Here is a 23,728-nt window from a genome sequence, read left to right on the forward strand (position 1 = left end):
ATGCAGCTGTGTCAGTCCACTAGTGGGAAATTTTAAACTGTTTAGGAGATCTCGACATCATAATTATTCATGATTCAGGTCCAGTCTGCAGAACACCGACAGTGTATAGATGGAATTCCACAGGCGCGTGAATGACACCTTAAGGATTTGGCAGGGTAAATAATTGGCAGGTCTATAATTTAAAAACAATATTCACCTAGATTCTTATTAATGATTAGATACTGAATCCCATTCTTTTTTTTTCGAATGTAATTCTATTTTATTTTATTTTGTTGCACATTATTCTGGGGCAGCCATATTGCCTGATCTTCTTCACAGCATTTAGAGATATAGGGGGAGATTTATCAAACATGGTGTAAAGTGAAACTGGCTCAGTTGCCCCTAGCAACCAATCAGATTCTATCTTTCATTTTCCAAACAGTCTGTGAGGAATAAAAGGTGGAATCTGATTGGTTGCTAGGGGCAACTGAGCCCGTTTTACTTTACACCATGTTAGATAAAACTGGGGGGGGGGGGCACTTGTTTCCTGTGCAAAAGTTTTCTAGTCGTGATCGGTGTAGAGGACACAGTGTGTAGGAACAGGAAGAGGGAGGCTCGGGCTATAACCTCTTGTAAACAACCTGATTCTATTGTCTACTGATGTTACCTTTGATTGTAAATTCGCAATCTAATGATAGTGAGGAGATTTCTGTAAAGCTTCCTTGACAGGAATTTACTTGACAGGAAATTTCACCTCATATTTAGGCTTAGGATCCAGAATGAAAACTGTAAGATTTAAGGATTAGTTTAAAATACAGATGTGAAATGGAAAATTAGAAAAAACATCACCAACAATTCTGAAACAACATAAAAGCAGGTGAAATATGGTAGTTGTATTCCAAAGATAGACAGTCATGTCTTACCTATAGTTGGATGTTTTACTTGTACTGCTGACTTTCCACCCTTCCTCCCCTCCTTGTGCATCCACATTGTGCTGGCTTCTAAAGCAACACGGGGGACATAGGACGACTCATCTCTTCGTTGGCAAACCAATAACAGGACGCCCACCAACAAATGGACAGTAATGACATATCCTAAGGCTGCATTCACACGTTCCATGAACTTGTCCGTGCGCACGGACAAATTTATAGCCCATTGCTATGTATTGGGCTATTGACATGTTCAGTGTTTTCACAAATCTCCAGTCCATTCCATGATATCCGTGTTTTTCACGGATGAACACGGATCCGTGAAAAACACAGATCTGATGTAATCAATGTAATTTAAAATGTTTTAAACAGATACATGAAAAACAGAGCTGCAAAACGGACGATAACATGGACGGTTTTGCACAGATCACAGAGGTTACTAGCAGACTACAATCACGGACTAGGAAAAACATTGAGCGCGTAAATGCAGCCTAAGAATGTGCCATAAATGCTTATAGAAAGAATACCCCTTTCATGTATAATCTATAAAAATGTTCTTGCTGTCGAGGTTGGGAGCGACCCCCGGCCGGCGGCTCTCCTACTACCTGACACCCGGCGTGATAAAGTAAGTCCGAAGGAGTCCACGTTTACGTGACGTCACTATAGTGGATACGGAGGCCGATGTGGAATAAAAAACATCCAACGCGTTTCAGCGAGCTTACGGTCGCCCTCGTCAGAAATCTCCTGCAGTGCAGCGCCGATCAGTGTGCATCTCCACGGAGTACACACTTTTTATAATGATGGTATATATAGTATAGTGGCATTTGGAATTTGATGATATCCTCTACAAATGGCAAACACTTATTTCCCTCTATTACTAGTTATGCTAACTAGTTTTGCTAAATCAAATCAAAAATGCGTTTGCATTTTTTTTACTTACAGACCCATATGAGCTCTTATTTTTTGCGACACCAATTGTACTTTGCAATGACACACTTAATTTTAATCTGCGTTGTGAGATTAAAAGAATATATATTGGGGTGAGGAGAAGGGGGGGTCATCTTTACAGTTTTTTTTTTTTTTTTACATTTATTTTAGTTCCCACAGAGGACTCCTATGAGCAACACCATAATTGCTCATAGGGATTAATGCAAAACATATGTACTGCATTGATCAATGTTATCTTCACTGAAAGCAGCCTGTATTAACCACCGAGCTGGGGAGAGCACCTGGAAGCCTAAGAGGACTATAAGTATAAAGGATCGCACAGTGGGATGGCATTTTTAAGACATTTAAATTCCGCTGTCAGTTTTGACTGCATCATTTAAATAGTTAACTAGCCAGCAAAGATGAACACTAATAGGAGTCCGAATCAGAGCTGTACAAAGAAGGTGCACATCAAATAAATGTGCAATAAACAATAAAACTGGCAGAGTAAAATGGATAGGGATGGCAATACAATGCAAACCATAGATCCTATTATGAAAAGTTATTAGTTTACAATAGTGATATAACAAACACCTTTAAACAAACAATAGAGTTCTGTAGCTTTTATGTGACTAACTGAATGTTTCTGTACAGTAGTAGGAAACATTAACACAAAGAACAAAACAATCCCCAATAAAATAGGACAATATGTATTCAAGTGTTCTTTACTAGCTCCAGAGAAGTTGTCCTACATGTCAGATAGAGTTCACGTCAATTGTCTAGACTGAAGAATAGCTGTATACCAGGCATGTCATTTCATGGCATTAACCAGTTAATGAAACGTGCCAGTATTTTAATTCTGCGCGTAACAGAACCAACTTAATAGGTTGTAATGCTCAGTTGCCTGGGAACAATACTCCCTAAGCAACTAGGCAAAACCCCCTTGATACATGTGACACGTTCAGTGCTATTAATGCGTTGTCCCAATAGGGAAACCAGGATGTGGAAAAACAACTCTTCCTGGAAAAATGCTATGGGCAATGGCATGCAGACGTAGGGTTTATATTCCCTGCGGTAGAACACCCATGTGACACAGCACTCAATAAAATATGGCAGTTACACAATTTATAATCGCATATATCTAAGTGCTTCTTTGTTGACTTAGCGCTAGGAAGTCAGCTCAAGTATCAAGATCTTTCATAAAATAAAAAATAAAAAAAATCAACACCTTGCAGGGAACGGGAAAGAAGTAAGAGTGTGTTTTCTCACCTCCTGATCTCTGCTGTTCCCCGGGACTCACACATTTCCACCTATCATCTAGGAGCCCTGCAAAGAAGAAGAGGAGGTAACAATAAAATGATTTTCACAGGAACATCACATTGCAACAAGGATGGTGTCAAACAATACACACATCTGACCGCACCGGGGATCACAAATCTCTCATTGCTAAAGAAAAGAAAGTAAGAACATCTATAACATACTGTGAATAACATACAGCAAAAGATGGTGCCCTGTGCCAGGGAAGAACTCTAACCAAAAAACATTTTTATTAATTAAAACCTACATCTATTAAAGGGGTTATCCAGCGCTACAAAAACATGGCCACTTTCCCCCTACTGTTGTCTCCAGTTTGGGTGGGGTTTTGAAACTCAGTTCCATTGAAGTAAATAGAGCTTAATTGCAAACCGCACCTGAACTGGAGACAACAGTAGGAGGAAAAGTGGCCATGTTTTTGTAGCGCTGGATAACCCCTTTAATTGTTGTAATGCCAGGGAAAAAACATTTTTTAGCGTCCTCAATATGTAACTCACTATTTCCCACCACCAATTAATAGGATGTGACATATTCTTTACAATGTTTAAATTAAAGTAAGCATCAATACAAAAGTTTTTACTTCTATCTGCCCCACAATGCCATGAAAACTTTTAACACACCTGCAACATTTACTGCTGAGGCATTGTAATGGTCCGTTTACATGAAGCGATAATTCGCCCAATCGATCGTTTAATGATTTTGAAGCAACAATTTGGTTTTTATAAGATTGCTTAAGCCCATCTTACACATAGGGTGAATCTTTGAAAGACTGTTTATTTGAAACGATCTGTGAATTTTTAGTGAACGACCAACAGCGATTTGAAAACACATTATCGCTCAAATGCAGACGTTATTGCAAAAATTCGAATGATAATCACTCCATGTAAACGCACCATTAGGCTCCAGCTTCTGTAGTTATACCCAGCCTCTATAGCAACTCAGCCTCCCACTCAAAACCACACCCCAAAATATATTAATTCATATCCCAAACCTAACTCTGAACTGTCAATGGACAGAGGTTTCTGCATCTCATGAATATTGAGGACTACTGAGCTCATGCACATAATGGAGATAACTACTTATTGTCCATGTTATTCAGGAGGATCTCTCTGAATCAGCTTCACAGAACAATGTAAGTGATACATCATTCTGTTCAGCTTCTCTCACTAGAGTCAGAGTCTCTTTAACCCCTTAGCGACCCATGACGTACCTGGTACGTCATGGTGCCGCGGCGGGTGTTCAGACAGGGGTCCCGCCGGGACCCCGCTCTGAACGGCACCGCTCCGTTGCCACGCCAGCTAATTAAGCACTTCAATGCAGCTGTCAATTCTGCCAGCTGCATTGAAGTGCTTTACACTTCATATCCCTGGTGTCTAGTGGGACGGGTCGCATTGCGGGGGGGAGATCCGTTCTTCTGGCCGGCCCGGCACTCAGCGTCGCAAAGACGCTGATCCCGGCTAGGCAATAGATCAGTGCTGTGTATATACAAGTCCCCCAGGGGGACTTCTAGTTTATGTAAAAAAAAAAAGTAAAAACGTGTTTTTATTAATAAAAAATCCTCTCCCCTAATAAAAGTCCAAATCACCCCCCTTTTCCCATTTTATAAATATAAATTAATAAATAAATAAACATTTTTGGCATCGCCGCGCACGTAATCGCCTGAACTACTAAATTATCACCTTCCTGATCTAGCATGGTAAACGGTGTCAGCGCAAAAAAATTCCAAAGTGCAAAATTGCGCATTTTTGGTCGCATCAAATCCAGAAAAAAATGTAATAAAAAGTGATCAAAAAGTTGTATATGCGCAACCAAGGTACCGATAGCAAGTAAATATCATGGCGCAAAAAAATGAGACCTCACACAGCCCCATAGACCAAAGGATAAAAGTGCTATAAGCATGGGAATAGGGCGATTTTAAAGGGGAACTCCGGATAAGAAAAACTTGTTTTCTATTAAATGTACATTAAAAATTATATAGATGTGTCTATACATTGTATTACTATATCTGTACGGTTTTGCCACACTGGTAGCTGATAGAAATCCAGGAAGTGAAAAAAAATTGCCTCTGTCAGTCCACATTGTCTCCTGCTCTTTCTGCTATCCCCCCTAGGAGACAAATATTCCATGCCTTTGTCTCACATTGTGTGTGTCTGCTAGTCTCAGTCTGCTCGTCTCAGCAGGTGTTTCAGCTTTCACTGATTGTGCAAAAGTCTACAGAGAAATTAGGGCTGTGTTCACACATGTTGGAGTGTCATTGCAGTACTGCAGCATCTGCACAAAAATGATACAGCAACACAAATAGATAATGCTAAACAGCAGAGAGGATAAGAGCCAACACTGACAATCCCACCTGCACAAAAAAACAAGGCATAAACAGTATATCCCATGTAAGATAATATCGGATAAAGTCCTTTTTATGGGAATCAACTTCAAAGATAAAAGATGCTTAATCATAATATGTGAGTGGAGATGAAAAGAAAAAAAAAATTTAATTAAATTTAAAAAGTTCTTTGCTTTATTCCAATTTTTAGCATTACAGGTAGAGAATACAGTGTGCTGTGCGGGTGGGACCCCAATGAAATTATAAAGTACTGCAAATAATTCAGTAACACAATGAAACTGCAATGTGTGAACACAGCCTAGATGTTCTGTAATAGATTTGGTTGGGGAATAGGCAGGGTGGAGGACTGTGATGGAACAGCTGAGGGGAAGCATTGCATTCTGGAACCTGTAGTACTGAGTACATCTGCTCAACCAGGAAGTGCAGAAACACAAAACAGAACAAAACCCCCCAAAACAAATGGATTTTTGGTAGTTTCAAAACTGGGATAGACAGGTAAGTATTGTTATATGCTTCTGCAGAAGTTTCATTTTTTTTAACCTCTACCCGGAGTTCCCCTTTAAGGAGCATATATTTGTTAACAATGGTTTGAATTTCTTAAAAGCCATCAGATAATATAAAAGTTACATGTTACATATCATTGTAATCGTAACAACTTGACGAACATGCATAATAAGTCAGTTTTACCATAGGGCGAATGGCGTAAATGCAAAACTCCCCGAAATCAAAACAAATTCGTTTTTTTTTTCAATTTGACAGCGCAAATGATTTTTTTCCAGTTTCGCAGCATATTTTATGGAAAAATAAAGCCTGTCATTGCAATTGGTTTCGCAAAAAATAAGTGCTCATATAAGTCTCTAGGTGAAAAAATGCAAGCGCTATGGCCTTTTAAACATAAAATGGAAAAAGCAAAAGCGCAAAAAACGAAAATTGGCTTTGACCTTAAGGGGTTAAACAAAGACAGATTCCCTAAAGTAGATTCAGAACTACACCTGACCTAAATACAGACACCAACCTGATCTTCAAAATAAATGGATAGCCCAGACGTGACCCCCCTAAATAAATACAATGCCCGAAAACTTATCCTCTTAAATTTAGATGAAGACCTGACCCCTTCAATCAATATAGAGCGATACCGAACCTCCCCCAAATACAGACTCAACCTACAACCCAACCTAAACTCTCTGAATAAATACAAACCCAACACCTTAGTTTTACCCTACAGCTCTCTTTCTTCATGTAGCCTTGCTGCTGTAAGCTTTGATAAGTGATTGCTGTCAGGCTATGCTGGGATTTGTAGTTATCACTGTTTGTAGATCACTGTTCTAGAGGAACCCCATTAAGGCTCTTCTATCACCAAAGACGTATTACAGTGAATTAACAAGGAAGTAAAGCATTAGTGTTGTCAGGGGTGATTCTAGCCTCTCTGCTGCCCGAGGCGAACTATAGAATGACGCCCCCCCCCCCCCCGTCAATCTGCCCACATTATAATCCACTACTGCCCCCCCCCCCACTGCTGTCCCCAATAAACATAATGTTTGGTCCCTTTCTGCACAGAGGATGTCAGGAGAGGAGGGGGCTGACTTTATAGGAGAGGTCCCAGCAGCACAGAGGATGTCAGGAGAGGAGGGGGCTAATCCTATAGGAGAGGTCCCAGCAGCACAGAGGATGTCAGGAGAGGAGGGGGCTAATCCTATAGGAGAGGTCCCAGCAGCACAGAGGATGTCAGGAGATGAGGGTGCTAATCCTATAGGAGAGGTCCCAGCAGCACAGAGGATGTCAGGAGAGGAGGGTGCTAATCCTATAGGAGAAGTCCCAGCAGCACAGAGGATGTCAGGAGAGGAGGGTGCTGATCTTTTAGGAGAGGTCACAGCAGCACAGAGGATGTCAGGAGAGGAGGGTGCTAATCTTTTAGGAGATGGTCCCCCTCTTCCCCCCTTATAGATGGTCCCCCTCTTTCCCCCCCTTATAGATGGTCCCCCCCCTTATAGATGGTCCCCCTCTCCCCCCCCCCTTATAGATGGTCCCCCTCTCCCCCCTCCCTTATAGATGGTCCCCCTCTCCCCCCCTCCCTTATAGATGGTCCCCCTCTCCCCCCTCCCTTATAGATGGTCCCCCTCTCCCCCCTCCCTTATAGATGGTCCCCCTCTCCCCCCTCCCTTATAGATGGTCCCCCTCTCCCCCCTCCCTTATAGATGGTCCCCCTCTCCCCCCTCCCTTATAGATGGTCCCCCTCTCCCCCCCTCCCTTATAGATGGTCCCCCTCTTTCCCCTCCCTTATAGATGGTCCCCCTCTCCCCCCCTCCCTTATAGATGGTCCCCCTCTTTCCCCTCCCTTATAGATGGTCGCCCTCTTTCCCCCCTCCCTTATAGATGGCCCCCCCCTTATAGATGGTCCCCCTCTTTCCCCCCTCCCTTATAGATGGTCCCCTTCCCCCCCCTATAGATGGTCCCCCTCTTCCCTCTCCCCCTCCCTTATAGATGGTCCCCCCTTATAGATGGTCCCCCTCTTCCCCCCCTACCTTATAGATGGTCCCCCTCTCCCCCCTCCCTTATAGATGGTCCCCCTCTTTCCCCTCCCTTATAGATGGTCCCCCTCTTCCCCCCCCCCTTATAGATGGTCCCCCTCTTCCCTCTCCCCCCCCCCTTATAGATGGTCCCCCTCTCCCCCCCCCCTTATAGATGGTCCCCCTCTTCCCTCTCTCCCCCCCCTTATAGATGGTCCCCCTCTCCCCCCCCTTATAGATGGTCCCCCTCTTCCCTCTCTCCCCCCCCTTATAGATGGTCCCCCCTCTCCCCCCCCCTTATAGATGGTCCCCCCTCTTCCCCCCCCCCTTATAGATGGTCCCCTCTCCCTTATAGATGGTCCCCCTCTCCCCCCTCCCTTATAGATGCCCCCTTATAGATGGTCCCCCTCTTTCCCCCTCCCTTATAGATGGTCCCCCTCTTCCCCCCCTTATAGATGGTCCCCCTCTTCCCCCCCCCCTTATAGACAGTCCCCCTCCCGCCCCTCCCTTATAGATGGTCCCCCCCTTATAGATGGTCGCCCTCTTTCCCCCCTCCCTTATAGATGGCCCCCCCTTATAGATGGTCCCCCTCTTTCCCCCCTCCCTTATAGATGGTCCCCTTCCCCCCCCCTATAGATGGTCCCCCTCTTCCCTCTCCCCCTCCCTTATAGATGGTCCCCCCTTATAGATGGTCCCCCTCTTCCCCCCCCCTACCTTATAGATGGTCCCCCTCTCCCCCCTCCCTTATAGATGGTCCCCCTCTTTCCCCTCCCTTATAGATGGTCCCCCTCTTCCCCCCCCCTTATAGATGGTCCCCCTCTTCCCTCTCTCCCCCCCCCTTATAGATGGTCCCCCTCTCCCCCCCCTTATAGATGGTCCCCCTCTTCCCTCTCTCCCCCCCTTATAGATGGTCCCCCTCTTCCCCCCCCCCTTATAGACAGTCCCCCTCCTGCCCCTCCCTTATAGATGGTCCCCCTCTTTCCCCCCTCCCTTATAGATGGTCCCCCCCCTTATAGATGGTCCCCCTCTTTCCCCCCTCCCTTATAGATGGCCCCCCTCTCCCCCCCTCCCTTATAGATGGTCCCCTCTCCCCCCCTTATAGATGGTCCCCTTCCCCCCCCCTATAGATGGTCCCCCTCTTCCCTCTCCCCCTCCCTTATAGATGGTCCCCCCCTCTCCCCCCCTCCCTTATAGATGGTCCCCCTCTCCCCCCCCCTTATAGATGGTCCCCCCTCTCCCCCCCCCCTTATAGATGGTCCCCCTCTCCCCCCTCCCTTATAGATGGTCCCCCTCTCCCCCCCTCCCTTATAGATGGTCCCCTCTCCCCCCCTTATAGATGGTCCCCTTCCCCCCCTATAGATGGTCCCCCTCTTCCCTCTCCCCCCTCCCTTATAGATGGTCCCCTCTCCCCCCTCCCTTATAGATGGTCCCCTCTCCCCCCTCCCTTATAGATGGTCCCCCTCTTTCCCCCCTCCCTTATAGATGGTCCCCCCCTTATAGATGGTCCCCCTCTTTCCCCCCTCCCTTATAGATGGTCCCCTTCCCCCCCCCCCTATAGATGGTCCCCCTCTTCCCTCTCCCCCTACCTTATAGATCGTCCCCCTCTTTCCCCCCTCCCTTATAGATGGTCCCCTTCCCCCCCTACCTTATAGATGGTCCCCCCCCCCCCCCCCTGCACAGCAGATAAAACAAAAACAACAAACAGCACACAACTCACCTGCCCTCCGTTCCCCCGTCGAGCCTCTCTGGTCTGGTCCCGGCTGATGTGCGGCTGCCCGGGGTGTCCCGTCCTGTCCCCGGCAGCGCGCGCATCAGAGAGCTCCCCGTGCGCCTGTGGCTGTGACTTCCGGCGCACGGGGATCTCTCTGATGCGCGCGCTGCCGGAGACAGGATGGGACACCTCCGGCAGCCGCACATCAGCCGGGGGACTAAGGCTGCATTCCCACGTTCCGTGATCCTGACGGATCACGGACGTGGAATGCATTTACCGGAGTCCCCCCGCGCCCGGACAGCATCTGTAATGAGATGCTGTGAGCGCCGAGCGGGGGAGACTGTATTCATAAGCGCCGCGCGACTGATTCATTACAGCGCGGCGCTTATGAGTACAGTCTCCCCTGCTCACAGCATCTCATTACAGATGCTGTCCGGGCGCGGGGGGACTCCGGTACATGGTACGATCAGTGGCGGATTATAATGTGGGCGGACGCCCGAACCGCTCATATTATAATCTGCCACTGAATGCCGCCCCCATGAAGACAGCTGGTGGCGCCGCCTGAGGCAGACGACTCAGGTCGCCTCATGATTGCGGCGCCCCTGAGTGTTGTGTACCCAGTAACTGATAGTTCATCATCAGGGCAGTGTGAGCCTGTATATTTATAGTGGTGTGGTGTAATGGAGTGACATGGAGTTTAACCACATAATGTCACACAGTGGGATATAAGAGAATTTTTCGCATGCTGTCATATGTCTCCCAAAGTTCTTCTCACATTCCATGCTGTTGACTGTGTTACACTGGTTAAGTACCTGCTCAGCAATGTAGACGTTTGTTGTATATCAATGCAATTTAAAATAGATTCAGAGAAACAAATAACACATTAAGGGTTCGTTCACCTACGGAATCAGACAATGTCAATTCTTTAAGTGGAGAGACGAGGAGAGCAGAGGTGCGCAAGGCCTCCCATTAAAACATATAGCAGGCAGGATTCTGTGCCGATTCCGTAGAGTGAACGGACCCTAATAATATTTTTTCCTTTATACATGTATCATATACTGTGTGGATGCTTAAAAGAGCACTGTCATAATTTAACCCCGCCCAGGTCCCGTACCTACTTGCAACCGTCGCCCTGTTTGCTCCTTTGCTGTGTACTCCATACTAAGGGCTGCAGGGGCTGCTTGTCTTCATCAGCATCCTTGTGTCTTTTGGCATCTCCTTCCGCTGCAATGATGCCTCTGGCAACTACAGCTTGCTCTGGATTTATAGGGGCAGCTTGTCTCTGCTTGCACCTACTTAAGCTAGCTCCACCTGCTCTGCCTTGCCTGAGCGTTGTTGCATTCCTGCACACATAGCAAAGGAGTCTGTCTGCTGAATTCCCATGTATCCTGACCTGTGCCTGATGGCAAAACACATCTGTCAACATATCTTGGTGATTGGCACTCATTCACACAGCCTTCAGAATGCACTACTGGTCGTGTAGGCCAAAGGCCACACATCCTGTTACACTTGGAGTCGTAAAGGGCGATGGCTGATGACTTCCAGCAGGTGAGAATGACCCCAACAGATCATGGGAAAAACTGCATGATTTTTCATGTGGAAATGTTTGTGTTTCCACATCAAAAAGCACGTGGTTAATGCCCATTTTAACATGCTCTAATACTCTCAAAAACACTCTAATACAGTCAAAATGAAAAGTGGCAGAAATAATCATTATGTTGCACGGAGTGTGATTCTGAAGTCCTTTCCTCTTCTGATTCAGGCCCAAGACTGGCACAAGAGGCTACAAAAGTAACATGGTAAGATAGCAGATCACTCTGCACAGGCCTTGGTTGCAGAAGTGATGTGATTCTGTGGGCATGCCAGGACAACCATATGCCCAGCTAGTGTGATGAATCAGCAAAATCAGAAAAATATCATCACATACAGGAATGGCAGTGGCATAGCGAGAGGGGTCGCAACGATCAATACTGCAAATTGGTCTGCCCGCCATGGCTGTGAAAATAACAGCTGGTTCGGGAGAACTGCAGTGAGCAGCTATATGCCAGTTCAATTGTAGCAATTGATTTAATTAAATAACTGAGTGGCAGGAGGTGTAATGTGTGTGTAATGTAGCACAGTGTAATTAGAGGATAGTGGTACAGTACATTAAAGGTAAGTGGCACAGTACATTAGAGGACAGTTGTACTGTATAATAAAGGGAACAGTGGTAGAATACATTAGAGGGGACAGTGGCACAGTACATTAGAGGACAGTGGTAGAGTACATTGGAGGGGACAGTGGTGCAGTACATTAAAGGGGGCAGTGGCACAGTACATTAGAGGGGACAATGGTACAGTACATAAAAGGGGGCAGTGGCACAGTACATTAGAGGGAACAGTGGCACAGTTTATTAGAGAGGACATTGGTACAGTACATTAGAGAGAACAGTGGTAGAGTACAGTATATTAGAGGGGACAGTGGTACAGTACATTAGAGGGGGCAGTGGCACAGTACATTAGAGAGGACAGTGGTACAGTACAGTACATTAGAGGGGGACAATGGTACAGTACAGTACATTAGAGGACACAGTGGCACAGTACATTAGAGGACAGTGGTACAGTACATTAAAGGACAGTGGTAGAGTACATTGGAGGGGACAGTGGTGCAGTACATTAAAGGGGGCAGTGGCACAGTACATTAGAGGGGACAATGGTACAGTACATAAGAGGGGGCAGTGGCACAGTACATTAGAGAGGACAGTGGCACAGTATATTAGAGGTAACAATGGTACAATACATTAGAGAGGACATTGGTATAGTACATTAGAGAGGACAGTGGTACAGTACAGTACATTAGAGGGGGCAGTGGCACAGTATATTAGAGGGGACAGTGGTACAGTACATTAGAGAGGACATTGGTACAGAACATTAGAGAGAACAGTGGTACAGTACAGTATATTAGAGGGGACAGTGGTACAGTACAGTACATTAGAGGGGGCAGAGGCACAGTATATTAGAGGGGACAGTGGTACAGTACATTAGAGAGGACATTGGTACAGAACATTAGAGAGAACAGTGGTACAGTACAGTATACTAGAGGGGACAGTGGTACAGTACATTAGAGAGGACATTGGTACAGTACATTAGAGAGAACAGTGGTACAATACAGTACATTAGAGGGGGCAGTGGCACAGTATATTAGAGGGAACAGTGGTACAGTACATTAGAGAGGATATTGGTACAGAACATTAGAGAGAACAGTGGTACAGTACAGTATACTAGAGGGGACTGTGGTACAGTATATTACAGAGGACATTGGTACAGTACATTAGAGAGAACAGTGGTACAGTACAGTATATTAGAGGAACAGTGGTACATTACAGTACATTAGAGAGGACATTGGTACAGTACATTAGAGAGGACAGTGGTACAGTACAGTATATTAGAGGAACAGTGGTACATTACAGTACATTAGAGGGGGCAGTGGCACAGTACATTAGAGAGGACAGTGGTACAGTACAGTACATTAGAGGACACAGTGGCACAGTACATTAGAGGGGACAGTGGCACAGTACATTAGAGGGGGCAGTGGCACAGTACATAAGAGGACAGTGGTACAGAACATTAGAGGACAGTGGTACACTACATTGGTTAGAACAGTGGCACCGTTTAAGGGATCATGGTGGCATAATTATTCAGATCAGAAATCACACATGCCGCACTATGTGACAATAGTAGGTGATAGTATAAAGAGTAAGGATCCAATGACATCTGGGCAACAAACTCTACATAGATGAGATGTGACCAGAAGAAGTCTTTATGGCAGCCTAGTCTGATTGGAGAAGACATTACCTGTAAGGGTAATTTTACATGCACAGATAAATCGCTTTTTTTTTTCTTTTAACTCATAGGCATTTAGACAAGAAGACAAATTGTTATGAAAAGTTGTTGCAATTGTAATTGCATTTATATATATTCTGTGAATATTCGCAATTGTCATTGTATATATATACTGTAGACAATAAGTGTTTACACTGAAAGACTTGAACGATTAACAATGATTTTGAGGTCAGCTCAAAAGATGCCATCAACGACATACGAGCTACTTACTACATACTACAGCCAAAGAATGAAAGAATGACAATGCATGATGGGGGTTGTAGTTTTGCAACAGCTGCAGAGACTCAGGTTGGGAAACACTGCTGTAAGGACTTTAGAGAGTACCAGATAGCACTCAGGCAGTGCCCGCACTACACAACCCTGCTACATACAGTGTGAAAGTTACTTCCGTTCATTAGCTAATGCCATATTCTGCATACATATACATATTTATATTTACCATCCTAGAGCAGCCGCAATCTACGATCCCCTGCAGGAGAGTTCTGCTGCCCCCTGCTGGAGTATCAACACATATACGCTTTAGTTTCCACTGCAGCTCGTTTATTCCGGATCTCTTCTGAAGCCCCAGGCAATGGCTGTGCCGGGTCACACTATTCATGTGCACTCTTCTGGTATTGGTTCAAGAAACACAAAGCCCCTGATAACAAGATGAGATTTCTCCAACAGCTGTAGAGGAGGGAACTAACATTACACACAGAGAGGAATTCTCATTGAATAGCCAAGTTTCCGTAGTGTAGTGGTTATCACGTTCGCCTCACACGCGAAAGGTCCCCGGTTCGATCCCGGGCGGAAACACTCATTTTAAAGAAAACTGTCAATAGTCTTAACATTTCACTACAGTTTTAACACCATTAACCCTATCCCAAAATTCCTTTTTTTTTTTTTTTTTTTTTTTATTAAATAAAAATGTTATGCATCAGGCTAAGACTGCTGTTTCTGTTGTTTTACAGTAGATGGCGATCTCTACCTTGCAAAGCTATTTCGGTATGTCCTTACTGTCTATATATATATATATATATATTCAAAAAGTGATGCATAATATGTGTGTGTGTGGGCAAACGACCTGTTTTAAATATAGGCGGGGGCTGAATTCTATGTGAGGTTGTCCAAAAGGTCCGTGGAGGTTGGCCCTGAACATTGCACCCACCACTAATCTGAAAGGTTAGAGGGTTAGGGGGCAGCTCTGTCATCTGATTGCAATATCAGTAACAGTAAAAAGAACAATACACTGCAATACAGAAGTGTTAAAATCTTGTACAAGTAATAGAGCGACAACATTTTTCTTTTTTAAGAGTAGAAAATTCCAACAAATATTTAACACAAATATGAAAAATTCCAAAAACCCTATTAATTACATAAAAATTCTAAAAAATAAAAATTTATAATTGACATTACCAGATCCTGAAAATATCCAAGCTATTAAAATATTCTGGTAATGTGCCCCATAGTCAGAAAGCCAAATGCGCCTCAAAATGAGTGATGAGTGAATGAGGTAACACAAGGCAAAAAAAAGGCTATTAATTTTGCGCAAAAAAAGCCCCAATTCAGCTATATATTGTTTGCTAAATAAAAAGAAGGAACCTCTCTTGGACGGTGGTTGTGAAAAAAGGTGTCTCTGTGGCAAACATCGCTTGGGAGCATTGTGGCTGAAGGCCCTATTACACAAAAGGATTATCGGCCGTATTCAGCCAATATTGGCCGTTATGGCCGATAATGGTCTTGTGTAATAGAAGGCAATGATCAGCCGACATGAACGATGTTGGCTGATTGTTGCAGTCGTTTGTCTTTTAACGTGTTGAAAGACAAATGAATAATATAGGAACGATCTGCTGCCGTCGCTCGATGGGATTGGAGCGGTGGCAGCAGACCGCTGCTATCTGCTATCTAGCGATCCCCTGCACTCACCTGCTCGCTGCCCACGCATGTAATAGCGCTCGTTTGCTCCTCTAGTCGCCCCGTGTAATAGGGGCTTGATACTGTAGGTTGCTTCTGCTTTTTCTTCCAAAAGGGGGTTCTGCAGTAGCTGGAGTACATATTAGGAATAATGCGATTATTAAGGATAATAATAGTCGCATCAGAGTTCTGTGACCTCTAGCCTTCTTCTGATAACTTTCTTTAACAACATTGTCCAGCAGATGGCGCTCTCTTACTTTGCACTGTAAAAAAAAAAAAAAAAAAAAAACCTTCATCCTTTCAGAAGTACTTGTCAGAAGTTATCTGCCTGTCTATAAACTCCTCCTTCTTAAATTGTCACTCCCTACCGCTTTGAAGGCTGTGTCACTTCACATAGAGTCTCAGATCTCTATGGGCAGCTTGAGGATAGGAGACCTAATTGTAGGATAATACGGGGATCAGAATTGGCTCTAAACATGTTGTATGTAAGGAGAGGTATTGGGGATGAGAAAGCCCAACTAAATGAATTAAATAAACGTTTGGACCAGTACCTATCTAGAGTTAGGCAGCTAGAAGCGGAGAACCAGGTACTGGTAGAAGAGATCCACAGACTTCGCCAGGAAAGAGGAGCAGAATGGACCCAGGTTTACTACAATGAATTATGCCAGCTGAGGAGACAAGTGGAAGAGCTCAGTGTACAAAAATGTGAAGCAGAACTACAGAAGGACAATCTCTTACTAGAACTTCAGGATTTACAGGAATTATGGGAGCAGGTGAGGTCCACCAGACTCAGAATTGACCAACAGCTAGAACTTTACAAGAAAGATCTGCACCAAGCAAAAGTTAACCAGGCGGCATTGGAAGAATTGTATTTTCGCCTCCAACAAGAATGTCAGATGCTTAAAACTTCTCAACAAGAGGAAATGTTTGCCTTGAGAGATCAGGCTCTTCAGATGCCTGTGCAGATGACCGTGCAGGAGGTTGTGCTACCCAGGCTAACTCTGGAGGATGTACAGACCTTGTCACTGGAGATTTCAGAGTCTTGGAAGGAGGCTTTCCTTGTCTACCAGCAAAAGATTGAAAAATTAGAGACCAGACTGGAGGTGGATGTAGAAGAACGACTTGGGGTGGAGGAGGAGGTCAGACTACAGAAACTACAAATAGAGGAATTGCGCAAAGAGCACGAGGAGCTTCTAAGAATTCAGGAGATTTTGGAAAAAGAACTGTTGAAGATGAAAGAGAAGTATGTACTGGAGGTGGAGGAATACCAGGTAGGTCCAAGGCATACAGGAATTACTCTGTGTTTTATAACTTGCATCTAGATGTACAGTGGCAGCATATACAGTACCATGGGTATCAAGGGAAACAGTAAAGATAAAAATCCTATCAACTTAAATGGTAACTGTTTCAGCAATGTCCCCTCCCATGTGATCTGTAACATATTTGTAAGTCACTTCATTTACTAAAAAATGACCAAACCGCTTTCCACTGTCTATTATGTAAATTCTATATTTAGCAATAGAGACCAAGATGGAACACAGAGAGTGGGGGTGGGGCTTAGCTCGTGCTTTCCCCAGGGAGACTACACAGTGCATGAAAGGTAAATCAAAGCTTCCTTCATATCTCCAACCACCAAAAAAGTTCCAGGCAGCGGTCCCCTGTCATCATTATCAGCAGCAATTTACAATTCTTATGATGTACCCCTTTCGTTGCCTAGACTAGGCTGCTTTTGTGATGCAACCAGGCTGCTTGCTGGTTCCTTTCTGTCGCATGCCATATCATCCACCAGAACACTACCAGATTGTTCAGTCCAGCATACTTTCTGTAGCACTTTGACATGCCTATGCAGAGAGGAGTAGGAGCTATCCTATGAGTGGCTAGAGAAGTGAGGCAAAGAAAGTACAGGTGTGAATATTGTTAGCAAGCAGTTCAGCTGTGGTCTGTGGTCCCTTACGACAAAAAAAAAGGCGTGCACCATGAAAGAGATGCTCAAGGGTTCTATAACAACAGCGGGAACACTAAAATCACGTTGTGATTAGTGATGAGCGAACATGTTCGTAAATGTTCGTATGTTTGTACAAACATGACGCTAATTGTTTGTGTTTACTGATCATGAACAATTTGTTTGATGATCAGAATGGTTATAACAATCATTTGCGAACATATTTGAACTTGTGAACATACGCAACTGTATAATTTTCGCTTTGCATCTAATGATATGTATACATTTGGGTACCTCTAGATCAAAATGTACGCAATCTGTACAAAAATGTGTACGCAACTGCGTTATTTACACTTTGCACCTTATAATCTGTACGCATGTGCGTAGACCGAAACGTACACTTCTACTGTATCTTCGTTATTTGTTTGTGAATATTCGGCGATCACGATCATTTTTTTTATGTTTGTGTTCGGGATCCGAACCGAACATCGGGATGTTCGCTTATTGCTAATTGTGATCACTTAGAAGGGTCTAACCAAACCCTATTATACTTTCATGAATTATGAACAATGAAAAAAAACACTAACTAAAGTCCCCACAGCGATTCTCACCCAGCTTTCCTAAAGGCCTGAACACGGTGGTAGCTCTTTTGAAGCCCTAGGTAGAAATTTCAGGATGCATATCTCCATTTTCAGCCCCTAGAGATTCCATTGTCCATTCTCAGCACCCCGGTATCCTAGCAGTCAGATGGATAAACACTAAAACAGACAGACATTATGAGTTGCTGAGATGTTCTGCGTGGTATTTTTAAAGTCCATACACTTTTCCCCACTCTATAATGGCCCCTAGGCATCAACCTACCTCTATTCCTATCCCTGCATAAATAGCAAATCTGCCTAGACACAGTGATACTGTGATAGAGGTGGTATATCTGTACAACTAGATACAACTAGTTGGATGGCACCCCTGTGAGCTGTCACTATAGAGCTTAATATGGACACTTTTCTGTGCAAGTCCCAGAACAATTAAATGAATGACGTAGATATATTTTAGTCCTTAGCATCAGCCTCAGTTTTCACAGCTGAATACCCCAAGATTTCACATAAGCTATGACATTAATACATATTGGATTGTATTTCCAGACAAGGTTTACAGTTATGTGACCTATTAAAACATTGCAATGAACTTTAATCCGTCCACAATCTGTAGTGACATTATTAAAATGCTCATGCACCTGCCGTATACACAGACATTCAGACTGGGCCTGTGTAATAGTAGATGTAGACAGAAATAGCTTCACTTACTCTATAACTTTCTTCTTTGTAGTTTTTAAATGGGTCTACTTGGAAATAAATTTGCTGGTCTACACTTACAGAGTATAGACCAATAATGTAGGACCCAGACCCATCACTAGACTGAAGGGGCTGTGGTGGTGTGGATCTCAACACAGCACTACCCATGAGCATGCAGCTGATGATTGTATTGCAGCTGCATCAGGTACATCAGGAACATTCGCTTTAAGTTCTTCACATGGATAGAATGGCGCTGTTCTATTCCCATGCACCAGCCGGGGGTGAAGCACTGGAGGCGGGCTGACCCGCCCTCAGTGGGGGGATCCCCTGCCCCTCTATGACGCAGTTTTATTGATTGTAATGGAGCCGTGTCCAGGTTTTCCTCCCACTGGGGGCAGTTCGGCCCGCCTCCAGTGCCTCACCCCCAGCTGGTGCACGGGAATAGAATGGCGCTGTACGTTGAAACCGGACCACGGTTCAAAAAAAGGCCTGCAGCACTGGCTTCCCGGGCCAGCGCCGTTCTACCCATGTGAAGAACTTAAAGCAAATGTACCTGATGGTACATTCGCTTTAACATCTTTTCAGTATCGCCGGGGAGGGGTGGATGAAGACAATGCCATCCACCTACCTCCCTGGCTCCAGCGCTTGGGCCCTCATCATGCTGCTTGGGTCCCCCGGCCACTCATGACTGGACTGGAGACAAAAGTTGGCAGACCCGCTCAACATTCAGCAGCAGAGCCCCTAGTATATTAGGACCCCTGGTATATTACCTGTACTTGTGCTTACAATCCTATAAGAATCATTTAAGGAGGTTTATACAAACTAATATCAGCATGAATGAACTCTATAGATCACATGGCTTCATGTCCATTCAGCACCTAAAGGCTACTTTCACACACTGTCAAAATGACGACCATTTTTATCAGGCGGCCGTCATTTAATGACAATTAATGAGTTATCTGTTGTTAAATGACAACCATTCAAAAAAACAGCTATAATTTTTACAGTGTGTGTACATAGCCAAAACCTGATATCCTCACATGAGCTACCTTATAGATTACTTTATGTTAATGACAGCTTCCATAAGTATTTTTACCAGCACCACTAAACAGGTGATGAATGACAGAAGACGTGACCCCTGTGGGGGCCGTTACAGTAATTGAACAATTCCTCCGCTATATATAATCCCTCACATTTAAAAGCCGGTGACTGGTGAAAGCTTGTGTGTTAAGTATATACCATTAGCAGTGCTTCTGAAATGAAGGTTAAATTACCCTGCATAAGAAAACGACATTACATGACGCCTATTATGTGATGCCCAGTGCCTTTATGCCACTTGTTTGCACAGCGAATGGCAGGTACTAAGGAGAGACGCAGAGTGGTGGTAAAACGTAATATTGTTCAAGAACTGTACAGTATATGTGCTACAGTATATGGCTCTCAATGTTTCAAGACTATGCCACTAGTATATGTTGGGATATCTTCATAAGAGTATATCCATGTATCCAATGGCCCCCATGGCAGCATGGCAGCACCCATGGCAGCAATTTTTTATCCAGATCAGCCTAAATAAATAGAGACCCACTGCTGATCCCATAGTGCCTGTTCCCTGATATTCACCATTTCATTGAGGTTATTTAGCCACTTTTTAGAAGGAGAAATCAGTCGTGGATTATAATAGGTCCCTGAGCTCCTGGGGGGCTCATGGGCACCCAAACAGACTAATATTTTCAGTGCTGTAATGTCTGCTGGCTACAAGTCTGCCATAATTTGCAAAAACGCTGCTTTTTTGCTGAAATCTTGCACAAATCAGGGCAACTGAAGGACCTTAACACATGACTATGATATCACCACAGGTCCTTTAGAGTCTTCACTATGAAGGAGGAAGACTTAGGACCCTATTACATGGAGCATTAGTTGGCCAAATCGGGCCAATACAGGGTGACCAGTCTGGGTTGGAGGCAGGAGGATGCATGGTGACCAGTCTGGGTTGGAGGCAGGAGGATGCAGGGTGACCAGTCTGGGTTGGGGGAAGGAGGATACAGGGTGACCAGTCTGGGTTGGAGGCAGGAGAATGCAGGGTGACCAGTCTGGGTTGGAGGCAGGAGGATGCAGGTTGACCAGTCTGGGTTGGAGGCAGGAGGATGCAGGGTGACCAGTCTGGGTTGGAGGCAGGAGGATGCAGGGTGACCAGTCTGGGTTGGAGGCAGGAGGATACAGGGTGACCAGTCTGGATTGGGGGCAGGAGGATACAGGGTGACCAGTCTGGGTTGGAGGCAGGAGGATGCAGGGTGACCAGTCTGGGTTGGAGGCAGGAGGATGCAGGGTGACCAGTCTGGGTTGGAGGCAGGAGGATACAGGATGACCAGTCTGGGTTGGAGGCAGGAGAATACAGGGTGACCAGTCTGGGTTGGAGGCAGGAGGATGCAGGGTGATCAGTCTGGGTTGGAGGCAGGAGGATACAGGGTGACCAGTCTGGGTGAGTGTAGGGATACAAGAGAGCAGGGTCATGGGGACAGTGTGTGTGTGTGTGTGTGTGTGTGTGTGTGTGTGTGTGGAAAGGGGGTATTTTGGTGTAAGTTGGGGGTCCAGTGTCAGTATTTAGGTCTTAGATTCATGGTGGCCACAAGGATTGTCATTGCAGCTTCTAAATGGGTTGAATTTTCTGAAGTCCTGAATGGCATAAAAGCTATAATATGCAGGCATACATGTGTGTTATTAAAGGAGAAGTCAGGCAAAATTTTTCATTAAAGTAATGTATTGCCCCCCAAAAGTTATACAAATCATCAATATACACTTATTATGGGAAATGCACATAAGTCCTTTTTTCCCGTGCACTTACTACTGCATCAAGACTTCACTTCCTGGATAACATGGTGATGTCACTTCCTGGATAACATGGTGATGTCACTTCCTGGGTAACATGGTGATGTCACGACCCGACTCCCAGAGCGGTGTATATTGGGGATTTGTATAACTTTTGGGGGGCAATACAATACTTTAATTAAAATTTCCGCCGGACTTCTCCTTTAAAGAATTATTCCCATCTGGACATATTTACTGAATATGCTATAAATCTCCTATAGATAGGGGTCCCTCATCCCTATCTTGAGATGGAGGATTCCTCCAGACTTTTGGGGGCCTCCAGAGGAGGTCAGGTAGCTAGAAACCTGAGCTATGAAAACTGTGTAAAACAGCTGCCTTGGCAGTCATCTGTTTTCTGACAACCTCCCGCAGCACCATCTCAAAATCAGAGATAGGCCTGCAGATCCTATGGATATGTCAAAAGTGCACCCATAGAAATATCCCATTAACAACTGTGCAATTATATGATTCTGGAATAGGAGAGAGCTCAATAATGTTCTACAGTGGAAGGCTACATTGGCAACCATATTGGCTGTCACCCACATTGTCCGGAAAGAGATTTAACAAATAAGTTCATAAATTAACTTGGAAAAAGAAATGATGCATCGAGGATTTATATCTGGATCATACTATAAAAGTGCCTGGTGCTGCCTGGGTATCCACCTGTTTGGGTGCTCATTGGATTTGTTTCAAGGAAGCCCAGGAGGCCAATCCATGCCCTTGTCTTATTGTTTACAGGAATATCACCAGTAGCCATATATATCCCAGTAGTTACACATTGGGCAAATTTATCAAAACTGGGACAAAAACTTAGCCGTAAAGCTGTATAAAACCAGCATAGTCAGGACCTTTCTGAAAACCTTCTTATGTACATATGTGCCAAACTATGGGCTATACTGTTCAGACTTTTGAATGCCTATAGAGGACAGGCTGTGATAATGGCTGATAACAGAGAGCAACAGTTAGCAAGTGCTTTATATGTCTGGCAAGCTCAGGACACATTCATGTAAAATGTAGACCCATATGTTCAGGAAAATTGCTAGAGCTGTAACACTGGCCATATTAGCTGGTTTTAGTTAGGGTCCTAGTACTTGGGCACTTTATGTTTTGCACGTGCAAGGGAATTCTCTTAACATATAACTTTCCCATAGACTATCAATAGCCATACATTTGGCAAGTATACAGTATATCAATATAGCTGTAAAAGCCCTAAAAGTTTTTGCAGTGGGAATCATAGGCTGGCATATGCAGTTGAACAGACATACTGTATATCTATTAATACCATTCCTACTGAACAAAATGCTAACGGTGTGAACATTGTCTAATCGTTTCTGAAGAAAATCCCATACAAGAGAATGGGGCACTGGTCTTAGAGCATCTTTATTTAGGCTTAAAGGGTTTTCCAGCATTAGGAAAACATGGCCATTTTCTTCCACAGACAGCACCCCTCTTCTCTCCAGATTGGGTGGGGTTTTGCAACGCCGTTGTATTAAAGTCAATTGAGCTTAATTGCAAACCACACCTGAACTAGACACAAGAGTGGTGCTGTCTCTGGAAGAAAGTGGCCATGTTTTTCTAATGCTGGATAACTCCTTTAAGGGCTAACATAAAAAATGTCAGCTCGGGTTTGTAGCCTTTCTGCTTCCCCTGGTCAAGAGACTAAAAATGCTAACAAGCTTCTAAAGTACTAACCTGACATCATTTCCCTATGGGATTACATCATCTGGATAAGTAATTGATGTTGTAATTTCCTGTGACATAGAATTTCAGATTTTTTCCTTATATTTTGAACAGAAGCATGGAAACTGTACAAAACAGACTTTGTCCACAGGCTTCAGCTTTCCTCGTTGACATTTACAATAAGAAGCAATGTTATAAGTTATGTGACTGCTGGGTCGCTCTCTGGGAGTACTGGTGTTATATGGGCAGATGGGGAAAAAACTGCAAGACCCCAAATATATATATATATATATATATATTTTTACTTTTTTTTTTTTTTTTTTTTACTTTTAGTACATTTGCATTTATTAGCATTTATTTTTGTTTTGCAACATTCCACAACTTTTAACATTTTTTTTCCCCTTTGATTTAGCCATATGAGGTTTTCCAGCATCCAGTGAGGTTAACAATGATGGCTGGACACTAAA

The 23,728-nt window shown here is 44.3% G+C and overlaps 1 protein-coding gene and 1 non-coding gene across 2 annotated transcripts in view; both read left to right on the plus strand.

Moving 5' to 3' along the window:
* Positions 1–14,311: 14,311 nt before the first annotated feature.
* Positions 14,312–14,384, plus strand: TRNAV-CAC (transfer RNA valine (anticodon CAC)). Its single transcript has one exon. It is a non-coding gene; the product is annotated as a tRNA-Val (tRNA).
* Positions 14,385–15,863: 1,479 nt separating this feature from the next.
* The window catches only part of SYNM (synemin), a 33,324-nt gene continuing 25,459 nt past the window's right edge, over positions 15,864–23,728 (plus strand). The window contains exon 1 of the mRNA XM_069985098.1: positions 15,864–16,753. Within this exon, the coding sequence (XP_069841199.1) occupies positions 15,959–16,753 (795 nt within the window). The 5' untranslated portion in view covers positions 15,864–15,958. The remainder of the gene's footprint in view (positions 16,754–23,728) is intronic.

The sequence above is a fragment of the Dendropsophus ebraccatus genome, chromosome 1 (genome assembly GCF_027789765.1).
Source record: "Dendropsophus ebraccatus isolate aDenEbr1 chromosome 1, aDenEbr1.pat, whole genome shotgun sequence".
In the NCBI taxonomy this organism is placed as follows: domain Eukaryota; kingdom Metazoa; phylum Chordata; class Amphibia; order Anura; family Hylidae; genus Dendropsophus; species Dendropsophus ebraccatus.